This window comes from Palaemon carinicauda, chromosome 24 (genome assembly GCF_036898095.1).
Source record: "Palaemon carinicauda isolate YSFRI2023 chromosome 24, ASM3689809v2, whole genome shotgun sequence".
Classification (NCBI taxonomy): domain Eukaryota; kingdom Metazoa; phylum Arthropoda; class Malacostraca; order Decapoda; family Palaemonidae; genus Palaemon; species Palaemon carinicauda.
Genome location: NC_090748.1, coordinates 85,773,522 through 85,792,801, shown reverse-complemented (window position 1 = coordinate 85,792,801; position 19,280 = coordinate 85,773,522). Strand labels below are relative to the sequence as shown.

The 19,280-nt window shown below is 40.5% G+C and overlaps 1 protein-coding gene across 3 annotated transcripts in view; it reads left to right on the top strand.

Annotated features, from left to right (window-relative positions):
* Positions 1-19,280, top strand: part of LOC137618197 (transcription initiation factor TFIID subunit 11-like) — a 123,348-nt gene that overhangs the window by 10,088 nt on the left and 93,980 nt on the right. For all 3 annotated transcript variants that reach the window (XM_068348288.1, XM_068348289.1, XM_068348287.1), the window contains exon 2: positions 789-996. In XM_068348288.1, the coding sequence (XP_068204389.1) occupies positions 792-996 (205 nt within the window). In that variant the 5' untranslated portion in view covers positions 789-791. The remainder of the gene's footprint in view (positions 1-788; positions 997-19,280) is intronic.

Sequence of the window (19,280 nt, the reverse complement as noted above, 5' to 3'; positions counted from 1 at the left end):
ATTATTACCTATTTCACACTTAATAGCTATTTCACTAGACTTATCTTTCCGAGCTACAAGGGTTGTTCCGTGACCTTTTTTGCTTAGGTGAGGAATTTGATTCTTATTCTATGCACAGCTATTGCCAGTATTTATCAAAGTCTATATTTGGTCAGACATTGCCTGATAGTATGGGTACAGTTTAACATCAGGATATGGGAAGATAGCACTTTCAACCAATACTGTACTGCTTTGAACCATAAAATATGGTTATTTCAACAAGAAAATTTTCCCCACAATAATAGAAGAGGTTTGACATAAAATCTAAAATCCCAAGAATTTTTCCTTTCATGGCTAATTGTTCTCCTGGCAATTAGCCAAGCCTTTGTCATCAAGTAGAGTGGCTAGCTAGAGTAACATAACAGTACAGTAACATTTTCTTTTACCCTCCCTGAGTTTTTGTACGCCCAATTTAGCTTGCATCTATTTTTGCAAAAATTACTCCAAATTCTGAAATTGTCATATTGCAGAACTATTACAGAATTGCTACACAGCTGGTGTAGTCTCACAATTGAAACCATTTTGCTATATATGAGAAAAATATGATAAGAGCTAAGCCTATTGTTTATGCAGACATAACTGACAGGGAATTTATGTACACTACAGTACTGTACTTCACTATACAGTATAAGCAATAGAGGGAGAATAATTGTACAGAAAGAGGTTTGTGTATATTAGTACAAAAATTTCTATATGACCGTTGTTTTATGTGCCATCATGTTATTTACTTACCTTGTTACTATTTCCAGATCATGGACATAACTGATAATGAGGAATACTCGGATGCAGAAAGTGCAGCTGGGGATATCAGAAACCGATCACTTAGCATGTCAGAGAGTCATGGCTCTGATTTTTCAGATGCTGATAATACAGACTCTCGAGATGTCAGTGACTCTCAAACAACTCCAATTGCCAGTGACCCCCTTGCTCAGCTATTGTCAACGCCAGAACATGGAGGTAAAATTTTTGGATTCTAGATAAACATTTTTACCTATTTCTCTTAGATCAATTGTTATGCATAATTACATCTAATTTGTAAGCAAAGAGCTGAATATTGTTTTCCTATTTACATGTGCAAATAGGATCTTTTATTTTACCAAAATAGAAATTCATCTCGGTCATTGACAAACCATTCTGGATAAAATATTACTTCTAAGCAGGTCTTTTAAAACACCTAGAAATCGCAACCATTTCCTATGTTAGGCTCGATGTTTTGTGGTGCAATACCTATACTGAACTCTTTATGATATATATGATACCTTTTTAATGTACTGTACTGTAATTGGTATTTATGTTTATTGATATATTGATAAAAACTACTGTATTTGAGTTATGTGTTCCTACACAACGGCCTACACTCCTCTAGCGTATGACATGGTTTGCCTGCATCAATTACCTTGAGCACACTGTGGAGAGCTTTCGACGAGAAGGGGAAAGCTCTTGATGAAGGAGCAAGAAAAGTAGGGTGCTTCTTGCTCAGCGCAGAAACTTTGGAGTTGGTATATCCTGCCTTCTTCAGGCTACTCGTCAAGAGAGCCTGTGCCTTGTCATGGTCGAAGATAATGACTTCCTTGGATTCCATCTCTTCCTTAGACGCCGGCTCACTCTTCAGCCGGATGAAACATTCTGGGTAAGCTGAAAGGTTTGGCCAGAATTGGATGTCGTCCAGGGGAATGGCCCCCATCTTCTCCGAAATGTAGAGTTTCCCATTCATCATGGGCATGAACTCTGCATACCTCCAGGGATTGGTTTTGCAGCATGGTGGCAGGTCAGACACTTTAAGTCGCTTGTATGACCCACGAGAAGTAACTATACAGAATTCTTTCCGCATATCTACGTTTTCCTTCTGTAGAGAGTCCAGAAGCTGTGTGATCTGGGCCACAACCACTTGGCCCAGCGGGTCCAGTGGAGGGGTTGGAGCCGAAGAAGTTGACGGCACAGGCTGGAATGCCGACACAGACAGCAGAGGGTCCTCTGCTTCCGTCGACTCAAGATCTTCGTCTTCTCCAGGTGGTTGCGCCACCTCTTCGTCAGGATCCTCTTGAAGGAGATCCTTTTCGGTGTCCGAGGACACTTCTGACATCCTCTCCTGATGGATGTTCATGCCTTGTAAAGCCTCGTTGATATTGGCCTCTGTTGCAAGCCGTATGCAAGGCGGTCCGGATCGTGCTTGAGGTACGACGGCATCAGCTGTTGCCTTCGAGAACAGCAGGCTTCTCAATAGCTCGCTTGGTAGGTACGGTCCCGGAGAGTTCTTTTGGAACCCTCGTACCCACTTCCTAAGCGTTTCCCTCGCAGTATCCCTCGACTCCGTCGTCTTGGGATCGCTGAAACCCTCGGTCATCAAGGCCGAGCAGACGTTGCAATCATTGGGATCCCAATATCTCAAGGTTTCAGTTGCGATGGAGTAGGGGGCATGAGACCTGAAGGTGGAGTGACCACAAAAGTTCTTACTCTTGTGGTTACAGTAGATCACCTCACACTTCATCTTGGCTTCTTCCTGTAAAGAAAGAAGAAAGGTGACATAAGTATAGGGTAATTTATCACACTGATAAATTATGTTCATGCATGAAATTAGCACTTACTATTATCATTATAGCTTATGATAGTAAGCTAGAAAGAAAATAGGAAAGAGACATATCTGCCTCTCCTGTCCAGGCAATTGCTGTGATCTCCCTCAATATTAATATTTAGAATTTCCCTATTAGGGAAAACTAGGTTAGAAGAGCTCTAATCTCTAGGACTAAAGTTAGTTTATACTAGCACTAACCCAAGTATCATTCGATATCCATGGCTTTCTCCTTATAATTGTTTGTCCCAAGTCTTCACTACCAACTGACTGATATATGTTCTTAATATCACACCATTCTTCATTAATTGTCTGTTCTTTGTCTCCTAAAGTCTCTAAGACTGCAAATCGATTCCTACATTCAATTGCAAGTGTTTCGCTGTGCTCTTCCTCTAGAAGCTTAGTTGTATCAAACCTAGATATTCTATCTATCTTACTGTTGGGTGCTTTCAGTTTTAATTTCAGTGTGGTGGGTGCTTTCAGTTTTAATTTCAGTGTGGCAATGAGGAGCTGGTGATCACTACTAATATCTGCACCTCTATAGCTTTTTACATTTTCTGAGAGTCCTCCTTCTCTCTTTATTAATGACAATGTGATCTATCTGATTTTTGTAATTGCCACATGATGAAGTCCATATGTACTTGTGGATGTTCATATGTTGGAACAGAGTACCTCCAATGACACGATTGTTTGCTGAACAGAAACTTATGAAATGTGCTCCACTTTCATTTGCAACATCGCCAAGACCCTCGACACCCATCACATTCTCTATCCCTTGATTATTTCTTCCAGCTTTAGCATTGAAGTCGTCAATCACAATATTCATATCTCTCTCAGGGATCTCATCTATTATCCTCTGCAGTTCTTCTTAGTATTGATCCCGAGAGAACCCTCTCAGCGACTCCAACAGCTTCATGTGAACATCTTTCACAAAGCAGTATCTTCGCTGCAGCTTCATGTATGGAGTATCCAGCTCCTCCTCTCTCAGAGAATCTCCTGCAACAGGTTACAAAGAAGATGTCTGGATACCTGTGGAAATCTTTGGCTTCACCCATCCAGGCTAAGTGGACTGTAAGTTGGTATCATGGAAGGGGTATCCCTCGGTGTCACTATGTCAGCATTAGGGGAGTTCCTCGGTTACCTTCGGGAGGAAAGCTTCACTCGGTCTCAGCAATGAAAGACCACCGCTAGTCCTAGATCCTTGCTTTCAGACCAAAAGTTATTAAACTTTCCTGCACTTCGGCATCGCCCCTCTTTATACAGAGTTTTGAGCCTACAGACCCTTAGTCAGAAAGGAGACATTGATCTAGGACTGCAAGCAACAGATGTTCTTCTGACCTAGATGGCAGGTCTCCGGCTCATGTTGGCTTCGGCCAAGAGAGTCTGTGAACCCCATAGGATACCCTTAACGTCTCTCATTCACGACAATTGGCCAGGTAATGCTCAACCTCGTTTCTGGCAGCTCAGATCCCAGAATCTGAAACCTTCGGTCTAGGAGTCCCTCACAGCATGACTAATGATCCAGATCAACAGTTAGAATGCCAAAGAGAAACTGGAGGCCCTACCTTAAGGAAACTACATGAGCTCGTCCCCAAGTGTCAGCACACTTCATCAGCTTGGAGAAAGTCAAGAGAAGGATCACCAAGAACACATTCTTGTCTCTGATTCTCAGGGTTATGGACCAAGCATCGAATCCTACTCCTTCTCTTCATAGAAGAGACCGAGAACTCAATGTTAGGGGCAGGAATATGCCCCAGAGTTTATAAGACTACTCTGTGAGGTAGTCCTTGTCAGCGGGCAGGTAGAAGCGTCAAATGGCCTTCCCCACCCAGTTCCTGCAAGACTTGACCCACAGGAACATAGAGACGTTCTCCATGGATTCTGTAGTGGCTACAATGAATGGTTTTAAAACCTCAGACTCCTTGATGGACAATTAGCAGATGTGGAGGGTAGAGTTTAACCATGGTTAAGTTTGGGATGAATGACAGAGAATGACTGGCTCTTTCTTTCTTTAATCTTCCACCTTGTGGAATAGCAGCACCTTCGGTACTCTTCAAAGCTGACCTCCACTGCAGGTAAAACCATTTCCCTTGTGTAACCTGGTATAGATAGATATACTCGTTACATCCCCATACCCCTGGCGAAGTTGGATTAGGTAATGTCCATTTTACTCTTGGAAGAGTCCGATGATTTCAACTCTTACCTGGCTCAGTCACAGTGCTAGTATCACAAACACACAGCTTGCGTAGGCCATGGACCATGCACTGCATGGTGTTAGTGAGATAAAGGGTTTTCACCAATTATGTGCAAAATATATAAAGCGTAAAACCCCGGGCCAAAGCCAAAAATCCAGTTGGCACGGACTTCCACCCTCCTAAAGAGTAAGTCATCCCCTATAGATAGTGTTGGTTTGTATTGATGATGGAACAAATGACAAATTTGGAAGTACTTTGTATTTTTTTTAACAGTACAAACCTGTAGCTATTTATACAAATTTGCCCGCCAGCACCAGTCCCCCTTGAATTCTTACCTCCAAGCAAAGTGGGGTTCACAGCCCAGGTGCTTGAGTGAGTGGGGCACCTGCTAAACCCCCCCCCCCCCCTCCCCACTAACTAGTGGATGGTTGGTTAACCTTCAATAAAAGTCTAATGGCTCGTCTGTCAGTTTCTGCGAAGGTAATATCCCCTATAAATAGCTATAGGTTTGTATCATTAGGAAAAATACAAATTACTTCCAAATTTGTCAATTTTTGGTTGCGTTGAAATAAAGAACACTTATTATTAACTAAACTACAACTATATTTGGAAAAGCAGGCTGCTATCACTCCAAGGGCTCTAACTGAGAAAAATCCAGTTGCCCAGTGAGAAAAGGAAATAAATAAACTATATGTGAGAAGTGATGAATAAAGAATATGAAATATCATAAGATCAGTTACAATGTAGAAAGAGATTTATGTAAACTATGAAGATAGAATCATGTCAGACTGATCAACATTAAAACATTCCCTGCATTGTATATAAACTAAGAAGATAGAATCATGTCACATTGTTCAACATAGAAAAATTCGCCGCAAGTTTGAACTTCTGAAGTTCCAACGATTCAACTGCCTGATTAGAAAGGTCATTCCACAATCTGATCACAGCTGGTATAAAACTTCAAAAATACTGTGTGATATTGCATCATATGATGGAGAAGGCAAGACTTGAAACTAACTGCATACCTATTACTATGTACAGGATGGTACAGTCTGGAAAGATATAAATGCAAAGGATGGTCAGTTATGAAAAGTCTATGCAACATGCATAAAGAACTAACTGAAGAATGATGATGCCAGATAGTAGTATCAAGATTAGGAATAAGAAATTAATTCACTGCAAGTTTTTGTCCAACAAATTAAGAAGAGATTCTGCAGCTGAAGGAAGACCAGACAGGAAAACAATACACAAAACAAGGTAGAATGAAAAAATTTAAATATTTCCAGACAACCTTCACCGCCCACTACTTGCGGAAGTATATCCACAAGTCCTTGGTCACATTCCTGTTGTGACTGTTGATAGCTGCTTAACAGGTGTAACAAGCCTCACTCCTTCATGGGGCAAGAAGCATCTTGTCTTAGCAGTCGCGACATAAGTCCAATAATGAAAGGTAAGAATGGCTGGCCCTTGTCCTTTCTTCTTCCCCTCCCTTGGAATTTAGGAGTCGGACTGTTATGGAGCTGGAACGGATGATCGATACAGGTAAGCTACTCAACAGAGTACATTTTCTTTACTTTTATTTGTATTGAAGTATTTCCCCCCATCATTCTGTATGAGGGGAAGGATGGATGGAATGTATACAAACCCATTTCTCTTATAATGCCTATACATTCGGATACTCATATCCGGATGAAAATAGATTCTTCCTAAACTGTCTACTAATCACTAATGAAGTCATAGCCTAACACCTGTGATATTTCTATGCTCAGGTAGTTAGGATGTTGACAGGCGTCATGACTTTCGCTCCTTTTATAGGACCAAAGTATATTAACAGTTTCCAGGTCAGTAGAACCAGCCAATCGAGTTGTAGGGACTTCTGCCCTCCCAAGGATAAGTCTCCTATTGAAGGGCAAAGGTTTGTATGGTATTATTTATAGGAAAAAAATGCAAATTTAAATGAATTTTTTATTTTTCCTAACCATACAAACCTGAGACTTTTAACTTACACTATCCACCTCAACCACCCCCTCAAGTCCTACGTCAAAGATCAAAGTGAAGGTAGCACTACCAGTCGGGTGGGCAAGGTTTACCCGTCATTAAACAGCCATCTGTTTACCTCGGTAAAAGCTAACGGTCGTCCCAGCTTTGCTGAAGTCTACTCCTGCTAAAGGTCTCAGTGTTCTATGGTTAGGAAAAATACAAATTGATTAAAAAATTTGTGATATCTATGTTGACTTACATTTCCCGTTTATGTAATTGAGTATGCTGTACTGTATTTGGTCTAATATAACTCAATGTTCTTGTGTGTTTTCAGTAAAGATGCATTCACTATTATATGATTGTGAATGTACCTTATCATAAGAGTCAGAAAACCATTGAGTTATTAGAGACCAAGTACAGAATAGATACTCAATAATATAATAAGGGAAAGTAATTTGAGACTGAGACTGTCATATAAGGGAATTTTTAAGTCTGTGTAATAGTGGGTTCTAGTCTTGTCCTTTTGGTGTTATATAACTGAGAATTCTATAATGTATATGGTATTACGTAAGTATGAAATCTATTAATTTTGTCTTTTATCCATTGTGTGTGATTTATTTTAGTGCTTAGGAGACATGGTAGTAATTGTTTTATAAGGGACATGTATTATATGAATTATGTATTTTTAAATATAAAACTTACCCGCTGGTTATATAATGGCCAAGTCCCTGGATGCCTCGGCAGGAAATTCAAATTCTCTTGCGCACCTAGCGCAGATATGCCAGGTGTACCCCAGCGCCCTCGCGGTACCACAGGTAGAACTATACCCAACCAATTCAGATTTTCCCTGCTGGCATAGCCGTCGGTTCTTTTGGAAATTCTTTCTCGCTTTTTACTCTGTTTGGACGTTATTTGGTGATGTATTAACGTTTTTTGAGTTTAGGCTTTCGCCTTTTTTCTTTTATTTGAATGTGATCACGTATTTATAACTTGAAAGGTAAGTTAAAAAGGTTTATCGACCTATTTTAAACCTCACGAAAGCATAGGACGAAAGGTAAACTTCTCGTCCATTGATGACGTCACAGCCTTATGTCGTAGGCTATAAGTCCGTCTTGCTTTTACAAAGAATTATAAGTGAATACTTTCGTTTGAAATATTAAGTTATAAATTTAATTAAAGGATTATTAATCTAAGAAAATTTTATCCTTTTAATAGTTTTCTTAAGGTAATCTTCAATCTGTTTGCTAAGATTAACTAGCGTTCAGTTGTTACGCAGTTATCAGTATTGTTACAATATTACGATATTTCGTAGAGATTTTTATGAATAGTACATTCTTCTTACTTCTCAAGTTTTTTAGTTGTACTATATAGTACAACTAAAAAACTTGAGAACTTTTTATTTTGAAATTAATTGTTCCTGTCAGTATTTTTCCTTAGTCAGAAATTAAAGGAAGTTAATTTTCACTTAATGTTTATACGAATCGATGTAGTGCACGATTCTATTTATCGTTGTTTCCGTAGTGGAATACTAAGATCGTTTTTATATCAAGTGTAAATGTTCCAAATAATACGAGTGATGATTCATCTCTTATTGGAATTCCTTAATTTTAAATATTAAACTTAGCCGGTGAATATATATATAGCTTACGTCTCCGACGGTCGACAGATTCCAAAAACTCGCGAGCGATCGCCATGATAGCTGCCGGGTGTGCCCACCAGCGTCGACTATCAGCCAGATACCGCATATACTTCTCCAGGAGTTCAGTTCTTCTCTATCTACTGATTGGTGAAGTACTTGTTCATGGTTTTATGGCTTTCGTCGTGTTGGATTATTCTCAAGCAATACGATCTTCAAAATAGATTCTTTTGAAAGGAGAGAAAAATTTTTTTACCCTTGCTTTTTTAATCTCTCTCTGGATTTTCCATAGAGAAAAGATGGCCGACCGTTCCCTCAGTGTATGGAAGTGTGTTAAAGGCATTTAGTAATTATTTTATCACTTTATAAATTATTGTTGATATTTATAGATTTACCTCTATATATATTTTATATCTCACCCGCCTTTATTAGGCCTCTTCGATTCTCTTTCCATTTACACTAAACACCGAGATAAATTTTATATTTTTGTTTATAGGCAACCTTTGCCTATTCTTTGTAGGCGGTACTGACTTGGAAAACGAAGTTAAACAACGTTGAGCCCATTCAACTTTTATATTTTATATTTGTTTAGATTGATAAGATGAATATTTTTAGAAAATATTTTAAGAAATTTATTCTTTGAAGTCTTCGTCCTGTTTTCAAAGATGAACTAACGTTTGGTTTATTTATGCTACGCAGTTTGCACTCTATCGTTACGATAGAGAAAGAGAGAATCACGGTTTCACTTTGCAGAAAGAGTTAATCGATTTTGACGTTTTGTTCATTCTTCTTACAAACTGAAGTTTTTTTAAATACTAATTTAAAGGAACATGTTAATTTTCCATTTCTTAGTCCTTTTAGTATTTTTTTAGTCAAATAACCTTTTATTGACGAAGAGTGAGTGAGCCATTCTCTTGTGAGTGACAAGAGAGAGAGAGAGAGAGAGAACGATCCAAATCTTTATTCTAGTCCCAAGTCTCTGTACAAGGAGTTTGGGAGTGAGTAACGTTGTTCTTCTCGATTCAGATATTTACTCTCGTCCCAAGTCTCTGTACAGAGAGAGAGAGAGAGAGAGGATAAAACGTTCTAGTTTTTTTCTCATCCCAAGGCACTGTACAGTGAGAGATTGAAAACGTAGTCCTTAGCGTTCTAGTTTTTTAGTCTCCTCCCAAGTCACTGATCTTTTTAACTTTATATATTTCTGTTTTATTCTATATATATGTATATGTTTATTAATTTTTGCATGTGTGATTCATTTTGTACTAATGAGCTTACATTATACGACATATTTCGCAATTCTAACCTTTTGATTTAAGGGAGAATTGCGTGCTTCAGGTAGAAATCAGCTTTATTCATGTCTAATGTGAAATTATTAAAAAATGCGAGTGTCAGTGAAGAAAGTGCGAAAAACATGTTCAGTGGTGCGGAGGGTTCGTATGTTCGTGCTTGTCGCTTGCCTAGTCCGAGACCTCTTTCAGGCTCCCCTACCCCAGGGAGAAGGAATGTCGTAGGACCTAAGGGAGTGAGAGGTGTAAACCAACGAACAGACGTTCCCTCAAAGGTATAAGACGTTGCTCTTCAAGCACGTCCTTACCATAAGACAGGAGAGACGAAGATCTCCTCGTCTTCTGATGATTCGTCTCTTAAAAAACCTTGGCGTAAGGTTTTGAGACCGTTGAAACGTAAATTAGTTCCTTCAGAACAAGATCAACGTCCTAGCTGTAGTCATCATGAGAGTCCCGTTCATAGCGATGACGTTCGTGTACAGACGTTTCCGACGTCACGATCTATTCCGAGTGCAGTTGATCCGAAGTTAAGTGTTTTGCAAGATATGCTGTTAAAGCTTTCTTCTTTAATGAAAGCTTACGATCCTGTTCCTGTGCGAAAGGATCCTTTGCTTGTTGTACGTCACGGTTCTGGAATACGGGATTCAGGTCTTCAACCTTCTAAACGAGATTTGTTTCGTCACGCTGACGTTATCCCTAGTGTCAGCTTTGCTGTTAAACAAGATGCTGAGTATAAATCTTGATGTAACTTTGATCGACATTCAGTTAAGTCGAGTCATAACTTTGATCAGCAGTCACTGCAGTTCTGCCGAGACTTTGAACGTCAGCCACCGCAGTCACAACGTGACGTTGAGCTGCAGACACCGCAGACATGACGTGATGTTGAGCGGCAGACACCGTAGACACGACGTGACGTCGAGCGTCAGTCACCAAAGTCACGATATAGCATCGAACAGCAGTCACCGCTGTTACTACGTGACGTTTGAACGTCAGTCACTTCAGTCACGACGTGTAGTAGAATAACATTCTCTGCAGTCACAACGTGACATCGACCCTCCAACTTTAACTTCTGTTCATATACAAGTTGATGTAGCCTGTCAGGCTTTTCCTTCACGTCATTCTGAATATAAATCTCCTTCTCGCAAGACTTTAGATTTATCAGATGATGTGCCTTCTGAAGAAGAAGTTGATGACCCCCTTTCAACTAATGTACCTTTGGGGATTCATTCAGAAGAGGAGGAACCTAGGGTTGTCCAACAATCCCTTGTTTAAAAAAAAAAAAAAAAATTATGAATTTCTTTAGGGAAATTTTGTCCTACAGTACTCATTTTGTAACGGCTGCTCCACGTTCTCCCCCGTCTGAGTTTACTCTTGGCATGACTTTCTTCGACTCCTACATATACGAAGTCAGTTCTCTCTCGTTCTTCCAAGAGAGCCATGCGCTTACTGGGAGACTGGTTGGAATCCAGGAGAAGTTTAGGAAAGTCTGCTTTTGCTTTTCCTCCTTCTAAATTAGCTTCTCGCTCGAGCGTCTGGTGTGACACAGGAGAAGTTCTCGGCTTGGGAGTACCTGCCTCTGCCCAGGGAGACTTCTTAAGCCTAGTGGACTCTCCTCGTCGTCTAGCCGTGAGACGCTCCAAGATTTTATGGTCTTCTTCAGAGTTAGACCATCTCCTGAAAGGAGTTTTTCGAGCGTTTGAAGTATTTATTTTTTTGGATTGGTCCCTGGGAGCCTTAAGCAAGAAGGTCTCTCCAGCGGACAATGTTTTGCTGTACAAATTATGTCATGCATGAACTAGGCCATAAGGGATGACTCCAATGAACTGGCAGCCACGTTCACTGCAGAGTACTTAAGATGTAAGTGCACTCAATGTGTTCATTGTCAAGACAAAGTTCACGATGAAGACTACCAAATCTGTCTTGGCAGCAGTAAGGGAAGGCGACTGGATGGTCTCTCTCGACCTTCAGGATGCATACTTCCACATCCCGATTCATCCAAACTTTCAACAATATCTGAGGTTTGTGGAAGGGAAAGTAGTGTACCAATTTCGAGCACTGTGCTTCGGCCTCATTCCTGCTCCTCTTGTTTTTACAAGGCTCATGCAAAATGTAGCAAGCTTTCTACATTTTTTGAGGATTCAGAGCCTCCCTTTATTTTGACGACTGGCTAATCATGGCGTCGTCATTAAATCGCTGTCTGGAGAACCTCAAATGGACATTAGACCTAACCAAGGAGCTAGGTCTCATAGTGAACGTAGAGAAGTCGTAACTTACAGTACCCCATCCCAGACTATTCTTTATTTGGGGATGGAGATACAGTGTCGAATTTTTCGGGCCTTTTCGTCTCCCACAAGAATGGAACAAGCTCTGTTAAAAGTCCGTCACTTGCAAGAGAAAAACAGTTGCTCTGTAAGAGTTTGAACGAGCCTCGTGGGAACTCTTTCATCGCTGGAGCAGTTTATCTCTCTGGGGAGACTCAACCTTTGCCCTCTCCAATTTCACCTAAACCATTGGAACAAGGAGAAGGGCTTAGAGAGTATCTTTATCCCAATCTCCAACTCAGTCAAGACATGTCTGACTTGGTGGGAGAGCAACGTCAGACTTCGAGAAGGTCTTTCTCTTGCGATCAAGAACCCAAACCATATGTTGTATTCAGATGCATCGGATTTGGGTTGGGGAGCACCACTGGACAGTCTGGAATGCTCGGGTCTGTGGTCCACGGATCAGAAGAAACTCCATTTAAGGAAAGAAACATCTCTCTTTTGACGAGATTCGTGCAAGGAGAAATGAATGTCTTAGCGGACTGCCTCAGCAGAAGAGGACAAGTCATCTCCATGGAGTGAACGTTGCACAAGACTGTGTGCGAGAAGCTATGGATGACATGGGGTCAACCCACCATAGATCTTTTTGCGACTTCACTGACAAAGGCTCCCAACTTACTGCTCTCCAGTTCCAGATCCAGAGGCAGCCCACATAGACGCTTTCCTGCTGGACTGGTCTCACCTAGACATCTATGCCTTCCCACCATTCAAGATCCTAGACAAGGTTCTTCAGAAGTTCGCTTCTCACGAAGGGACCAGGTTGACGTTGGTTGCTCCCCTCTTGCCGTCGAGAGAATGGTTAACAGAGGTTCTTCTATGGCCGGTGGACATTCCAAGAAGTTTACTGTTACGAATGGATCTCCTGCGTCAGCCTCTTGTAAAACGATTTCATCAAAGTCTCCTCGCGCTTCATCTAACTGCCTTCATTCTATCGAAAGACTCTCTAGAGCTTGAGGGTTTTCGAAGGAGGCAGCTAGAGCGATCGCAAGAGCTAGAAGGTCCTCTACCATTAGGATCTACCAATCCAAATGGGAGGTATTTAGAGACTGGTGCAAGTCCTCCTCTATTTCCTCTTCCAATACCACTGTAGCACAGATTGCAGACTTTCTACTTTATCTTAGAAATGATCGCATCCTTTCTGCCTCAACTATTAAAGGCTACAGAAGCATTTTAGCTTCAGTTTTTAGACATAGAAATTTAGATCTGTCTGATAATAAAGATCTTCTAGACCTTCTCAAGTCTTTTGAGACTTCCAAGGAGCGTCATATTTCTACTCCTGTTTGGAACTTGGACGTGGTCCTTTAGTTCCTTATGTCTGAAAGGTTTGAGCCGTTGAATTCAACATCACTCAAAGATCTTACACTCAAAACTCTCTTTTTAGTGAGCATGGCTCCGCAAAGAGTTAGTGAAGTATATGCCTTCAGCATAAATATCGGCTTCTGCTCTAATAAAGCAGTATGCTCGCTTCAACTTGGTTTTTTAGCCAAAAGAGAACGGACATCTCGTCCATGGCCTAAGTCGTTTGAACTTCCCAGTCTATCTGAAATTGTTGGGAACGAAATTGAAAGAGTCTTGTGCCCTGTAAGAGCTCTTAAATTTTATTTAAATAGAACCAAAACGCTGCGAGGCATTTCAGAGGCTTTATGGTGTTCGGTTAAAAAAGACCACCTTGCCAATGTCGAAAAATGCGTTGTGATATTTTATTAGACTTTTAATTAGAGAGGCTCACTCTCATTTAAGTGATAATGAAGTTAGAGCGGTGGCAACTTCAGTAGCGTTCAAACAAAATAGATCCCTTAGAAGCATTATGAACGCAACCTTTTGGAGGAGTAAATCTGTGTTCGCTTCACATTACAGTGATCCCTCGCTACTTCGCGGTTCGACCATCGCGGATTCACCACTTCGCGGATTTTTTTCATAACGCATGTATATACATATTTCGCGGATTTTCCGGAAATTTCGAAAATACCGATGGTGCGAGATTGGAGAAAGTAAGGAAAATTGAATCATGATTGATTTTCAATATAAATGAAACTTTGAGGAGCAACAAAGATATCATTTGTTTGAGAGATAGAGAGAGGTAAGGAATGGGAGGTAGTGAAAAGTAGCCCACAGAGAGAGAGAGAGAGAGTGTGTGTGTGTGTGTGTGTTGTTTTAAATGTAATAAACAAAAAAAATTGATAGGTTATAACACATTGGTGCTTATGTAATATCAACTGTATAGACGGTTTGAATAAGTTAAGAAATGGTATAAACGATACTTTGTTAGTGTATTCGTACGCTCTCAAGAGCGGCAGCTAGACGTCAGGTGATCTGATCACAGCCAAAAGTAATACAAAAAGAAGTCAACAATACTCGATTTTTAAAACACACCCGAAACTCAAAAACAAAAGTACACGCTTTCTTAATGTGCAATTAACTATTTAAAGAGTAGCAATTTTCTAGAATAAAATGATGTTTCCCAAAAAATAGTGGTTTGCTGATGAAATCGGATGCCGTATTTTTAGCTACGATTGAAATGGATGTAGACTCGGCATAATTTTTTCGTTTCGTATTTAATTGACACTAAGAAAACTAATTTTAGTTTCTTCATCTATATGTAAGTATTGTATAACACGAAGAGAGAGAGAGAGAGAGAGAGAGAGAGAGAGAGAGAGAGAGAGAGAGAGAGAGAGAGAGAGAGAATGAATCAGCTGTTGTAATCGAATGCCGTGTTTTTGTTTCGTGAGAATTTCATCGCCACGACTAACAACAACATACTGTACTGAACTTTACAGTATTATACAGACTACTGTAATATGATAAAGTAAAATATTTGTAATAACCTATTTTATATGAAATGGGGCTATTTTTTTTGTTTAAAATTTGTATTTACGTACGTAAAACAACTCTCTCTCTCTCTCTCTCTCTCTCTCTCTCTCTCTCTCTCTCTCTCTCTCTCTCTCTCTCTCTCTCTCGTAAATTGTTTTCCTGCTTTGCTACGTATGTATGATTTTATATAGATACGGTAAATAATATTTGTAATAACATATTTTATAAAAGCTTTTACTGTAATATCATTATTTATCACTTTCATCATGCGCGTTAAATGCCCTCATTTGTTTATTACGATCAAAGATGGAGCGTACTTTATGACGCCGCCCATAAAGGAAAACATTTCATTTGGAAGTCCTAAGAAAAATTAAGTAAAACATTGGTAATAACAAAATCAACATACTGTATAATTAATATAATCGATGCAAAAACTAACCTATACACAGATGTGTACACTAAATGCGTTTGTTTCTTCATTATGATCAGAGATAAACGTAAACAAAACATTGGTTGCCATTTTTTATCGTGCTTTTTGGCGTGTTTAGGAAACGCATGATATAAAATCGCCTTTAATATTTGTGCCTGTTTTAGTTTAGGGTACTGTAGTACATGCATTAAGTGTTCTGTACATTAAAGGGTAGTTTGTTAACAGTACTACGTACAAGGGAAGGTTTTAAAAGTCTGAATATACATGTTAAATAAATACGTAAATATGGTGTCACTACTTCGCGGATTTTCACCTATCGCGGTCGGGTCTGGAACCTATCTACCGCGATAAACGAGGGCTCACTGTATTTAAAAAATATCCAGACTCTTTATGAGGACTGCTACATGTTGGGACCATTCGTAGCAGCGAGTGCAGTAGTGGGTGAAGGTTCTACCACTACATTCCCTTAATCCAAATATCCTTTTTCTTCTCTTGAAACTTTTAATTTTTTGGGTTGTAAGTGGAGACTAAGAAGTCTTCCGCAATCTTTTGATTTGGCAGGTGGTCAAACTTGTTTCGTGAGAGCGCCCAGATCAAGGGTATTGATGAGGTCCTGTTATAGGGTTGTTCACCCTGATTATAACAGCTCCTAGAAGTCTTTCAGCATCCTGAGAGGATCGCTGGGCTTCGTAAGGATAGCGGACTAATGAGTCAGAGTACTGTATTCATCAGAGTCAGCTTCCTTATCAGGTATCTATACTTAAGTTTGTTTTTTGAATATGTCAAAAACTCTTGAGCATATACGCCTTTATTGTTTTAATACTGGTCTCTACCCTCCACCATGGGTGTGAATCAGCTATACTGTATATATATTCACCGGCTAAGTTTAATATTTAAAAATGATATTTTCAATTTAAAATAAATTTTTGAATATACTTACCCGGTGAATATATATAATTAAAGGCCCTCCCTTCCTCCCCGATAGAGACCCTACGGACTGAGAAGAACTGAACTCCTGGAGAAGTATATGCGGTATCTGGCCGATAGTCGGCGCTGGTGGGCACACCCGGCAGCCATCATGGCGATCGCTCGCGAGTTTTTGGAATCTGTCGACCGTCGGAGATGTAAGCTATATATATATTCACTGGGTAAGTATATTCAAAAATTTATTTTAAATTGAAAATATCATTTTAAGGGTTTATTTTATTTTATAAATGTTATACCTACTAAGGTAATATTTAATATTTGATATTTAATATTTTGTTACATTTATATGGGATTCGGTACTTTTGTATTCCCATTCAAACAATTGTCCAGTAACAGAATTATCAGTCTCTCCCTACGGAGTTTGTTTCCTTTGAGAGAGTGTATTCTTTGGTTTTCAGGTAATTATGAAACTATCTTTGTGCCAAAGAGTAAAGTGCAAATTTTTTAGTGATAAATTGTGCAGTGAATTTTATTTAGTGGAGAGTGCTTCTATTCGGACCTGTTGTTATCCTAGCCTTAGACCTCTGTCGAGTCCCGGACCCAGGGGAGAAGTTAAGTCAAACGGCGAAAGGAATCGAGAGGGTAACCAGGCGTTACAGTCTTTTAAGACCTGAACTGAAGTCCTCTCGAGCGTTTTCTGTCGATCACCAGAACGCTCACCCTCGCGATAGATAAAACGAGGTATTAGTGTTTTCAAAGGCGCTAAGCTGAAAACAAGATTAGATTCGTTCTGCGTGTGTTACGTTTCATGCGGCGCAGACGCATTGCCGCCACCGCCACCTGATGGGTGTCGTCTCTCGACAGTGGCAAGCGCTATGGTTTGACGCAGTTAATGCTGAATACGTTTCGCCTAAGGTTGATCCTTGATCTTTGTAGTTAGGCATGAAACAGCATCTATCTTCGTTTATGCAGTCTTTTCAGCCTGCCGTTAACAGTGCGGTTGGATGTCTCGATTCCGGTCTTTGACACGGTCGCACAGGCGTCGTGTCTTTAACGGTGAGGTCTTGTTGTCGCACAGGCGGCCTACCAACCGCAATGTTCAATGGTGGGGGAAATTGGATACTTTACTTCGATTACCTGCTAAACGCAAACCTACTGCTCATAGCACCTAGTATCAGTCTATACAGACACGCCGACGTTTGCCAGGCAGCAGAGCCGGCGTAGCGCTACGTCATCGGAACGGTGCGGCAACGGAAACGAACGTCGACGGAATGGAGCGAAGCGCCACGTCAGTGTGGACGCTTCAGCGTCGGTGTAGACGCTTCAGCGTCAGTGTGGACGCTTTCAGTGTCAGTATGGACACTTCAACGTCAGTATGGACGCTTCAGCGCCAGTGTGGACGCTTCAGCGGCTGTGTGGACGCTTCAGCGATAGTGTGGACGCTTCAGCATCTGTGTGGATGCTTCAGCGTTGGGGTGGACGCTTCAGCGTCCGGGTGGACGCTTCGCTACCTATGACAATAGACTTTGATGTCTACCTGACCATGAACGTCTAGTGTTAAGTTATTGTTGCTCCAGGCGCTATATTAAGAAATAAATCTTAACTAGAAAGATTTTATATTCTCGGACCAGGGCCGGCTCTAACTCTTGGTTGTGAGAACTAGAATTAAAACCTCTAAGTATTGAGGTCTGAATTCAGAATCATAAGGAGTGGATTCCTAAGAATCAAGACTTCTCTTCCTAGGATAGAGATTGTAAAAGGAAGGGAATAACTTTCAGAAACTCATGAGAATTTTTCTAAAAGAGTTTCCTTCATATTTTTTACCTGCTGTTCCTCGTTCCGACGAGTTTTCGCTAGTTGAGTTGATGGTGTCTCTAGTTATTTTATTTTATTATTATTACAAGCCAGCTACAACCCTAGTTTGGAAAGCAAGATGCTTTAACCCAAAGGCCTCCTTTAGGGAACGTTGGCCTAGTAAATTAATGGTAAAATAAATTAATAAATTAACATTAAATCATTCTCAGGAAAATAACGAACCTTACTATAGAGATTGATACAGCGCTTGCAGCAGCAACAACAGAAAGGGCATTAAGGCCTTTTATGAGAATAGAACGTAAAAGTATATCTCCCACCACGGGCAGATCTTTTATGATTTAAGGTATTATGCTTTTAAACCGCTCTTGTTAGTGACTCGTAAACATAGCGCTGTGCTCTGGAGGAGGTGTTTTTTCGTGTTCACCTTGCCCCTAGTCCTATATCTCTTCCTTACGTTCCAACCCTTGGGAGAAGGAAGGTCGGTAGGCTGAGGTTCTTCGCGGACATTGTGCATTAAACATCTGTTCCGCTGAGCGATATTGGTGATGCAGTCTAAGACGTTCTTTCTCCACTTTGGAATGACGAAGTTGGAATGTCTTGAAGCGATCAGTTCATCATTGCTATGGTATCATGGATCTTGTAACTGTTTTCTGCATATTAGAATGCAGTTCCCTGACGAGAATGACTGTCTACGTTTTCCCTGTCTTCCAGACTAGGAAATTACCCGTCATGTATGCACGCGAACAGAATTTTCCTTCGCAGCAAACGTGTTTGATGCTTAAACGGGAAGCAATCGGGTGTGTTTTTTCTTCCGCGATAGAAGCGGAAGTCAGACAAGTCACATACAATCCTAGCTCTTCCTCTGGATTCTGACTCACTTTCAGGGAGGAAAGGCTTTGCCCTCATCGAAGGTTGCAAAACCTAGACTTGGTAGTCACCAATCTATTTGTCCTAGACCTTTCAGGAGTCGTATGTTTTCTTATCCTGCAGTATCTAACGTTCACCGGAAGTTTTTTCTTTTCGGAAGAAGGCGACGTGTCGGCACCAGAATCGTGTAATAAAATAAATTTTTGAATATACTTACCCGCTGGTTATATAAGTTTTAGACCCACCCTCCTCCCCTCTAGAGACCATGGGGCATGGAAAATCTGAATTGGTTGGGTATAGTTCTACCTGTGGTACCGCGAGGGCGCTGGGGTACACCTGGCATATCTGCGCTAGGTGCGCAAGAGATTTTGAATTTCCTGCCGAGACGTCCAGGGACTTGGCCA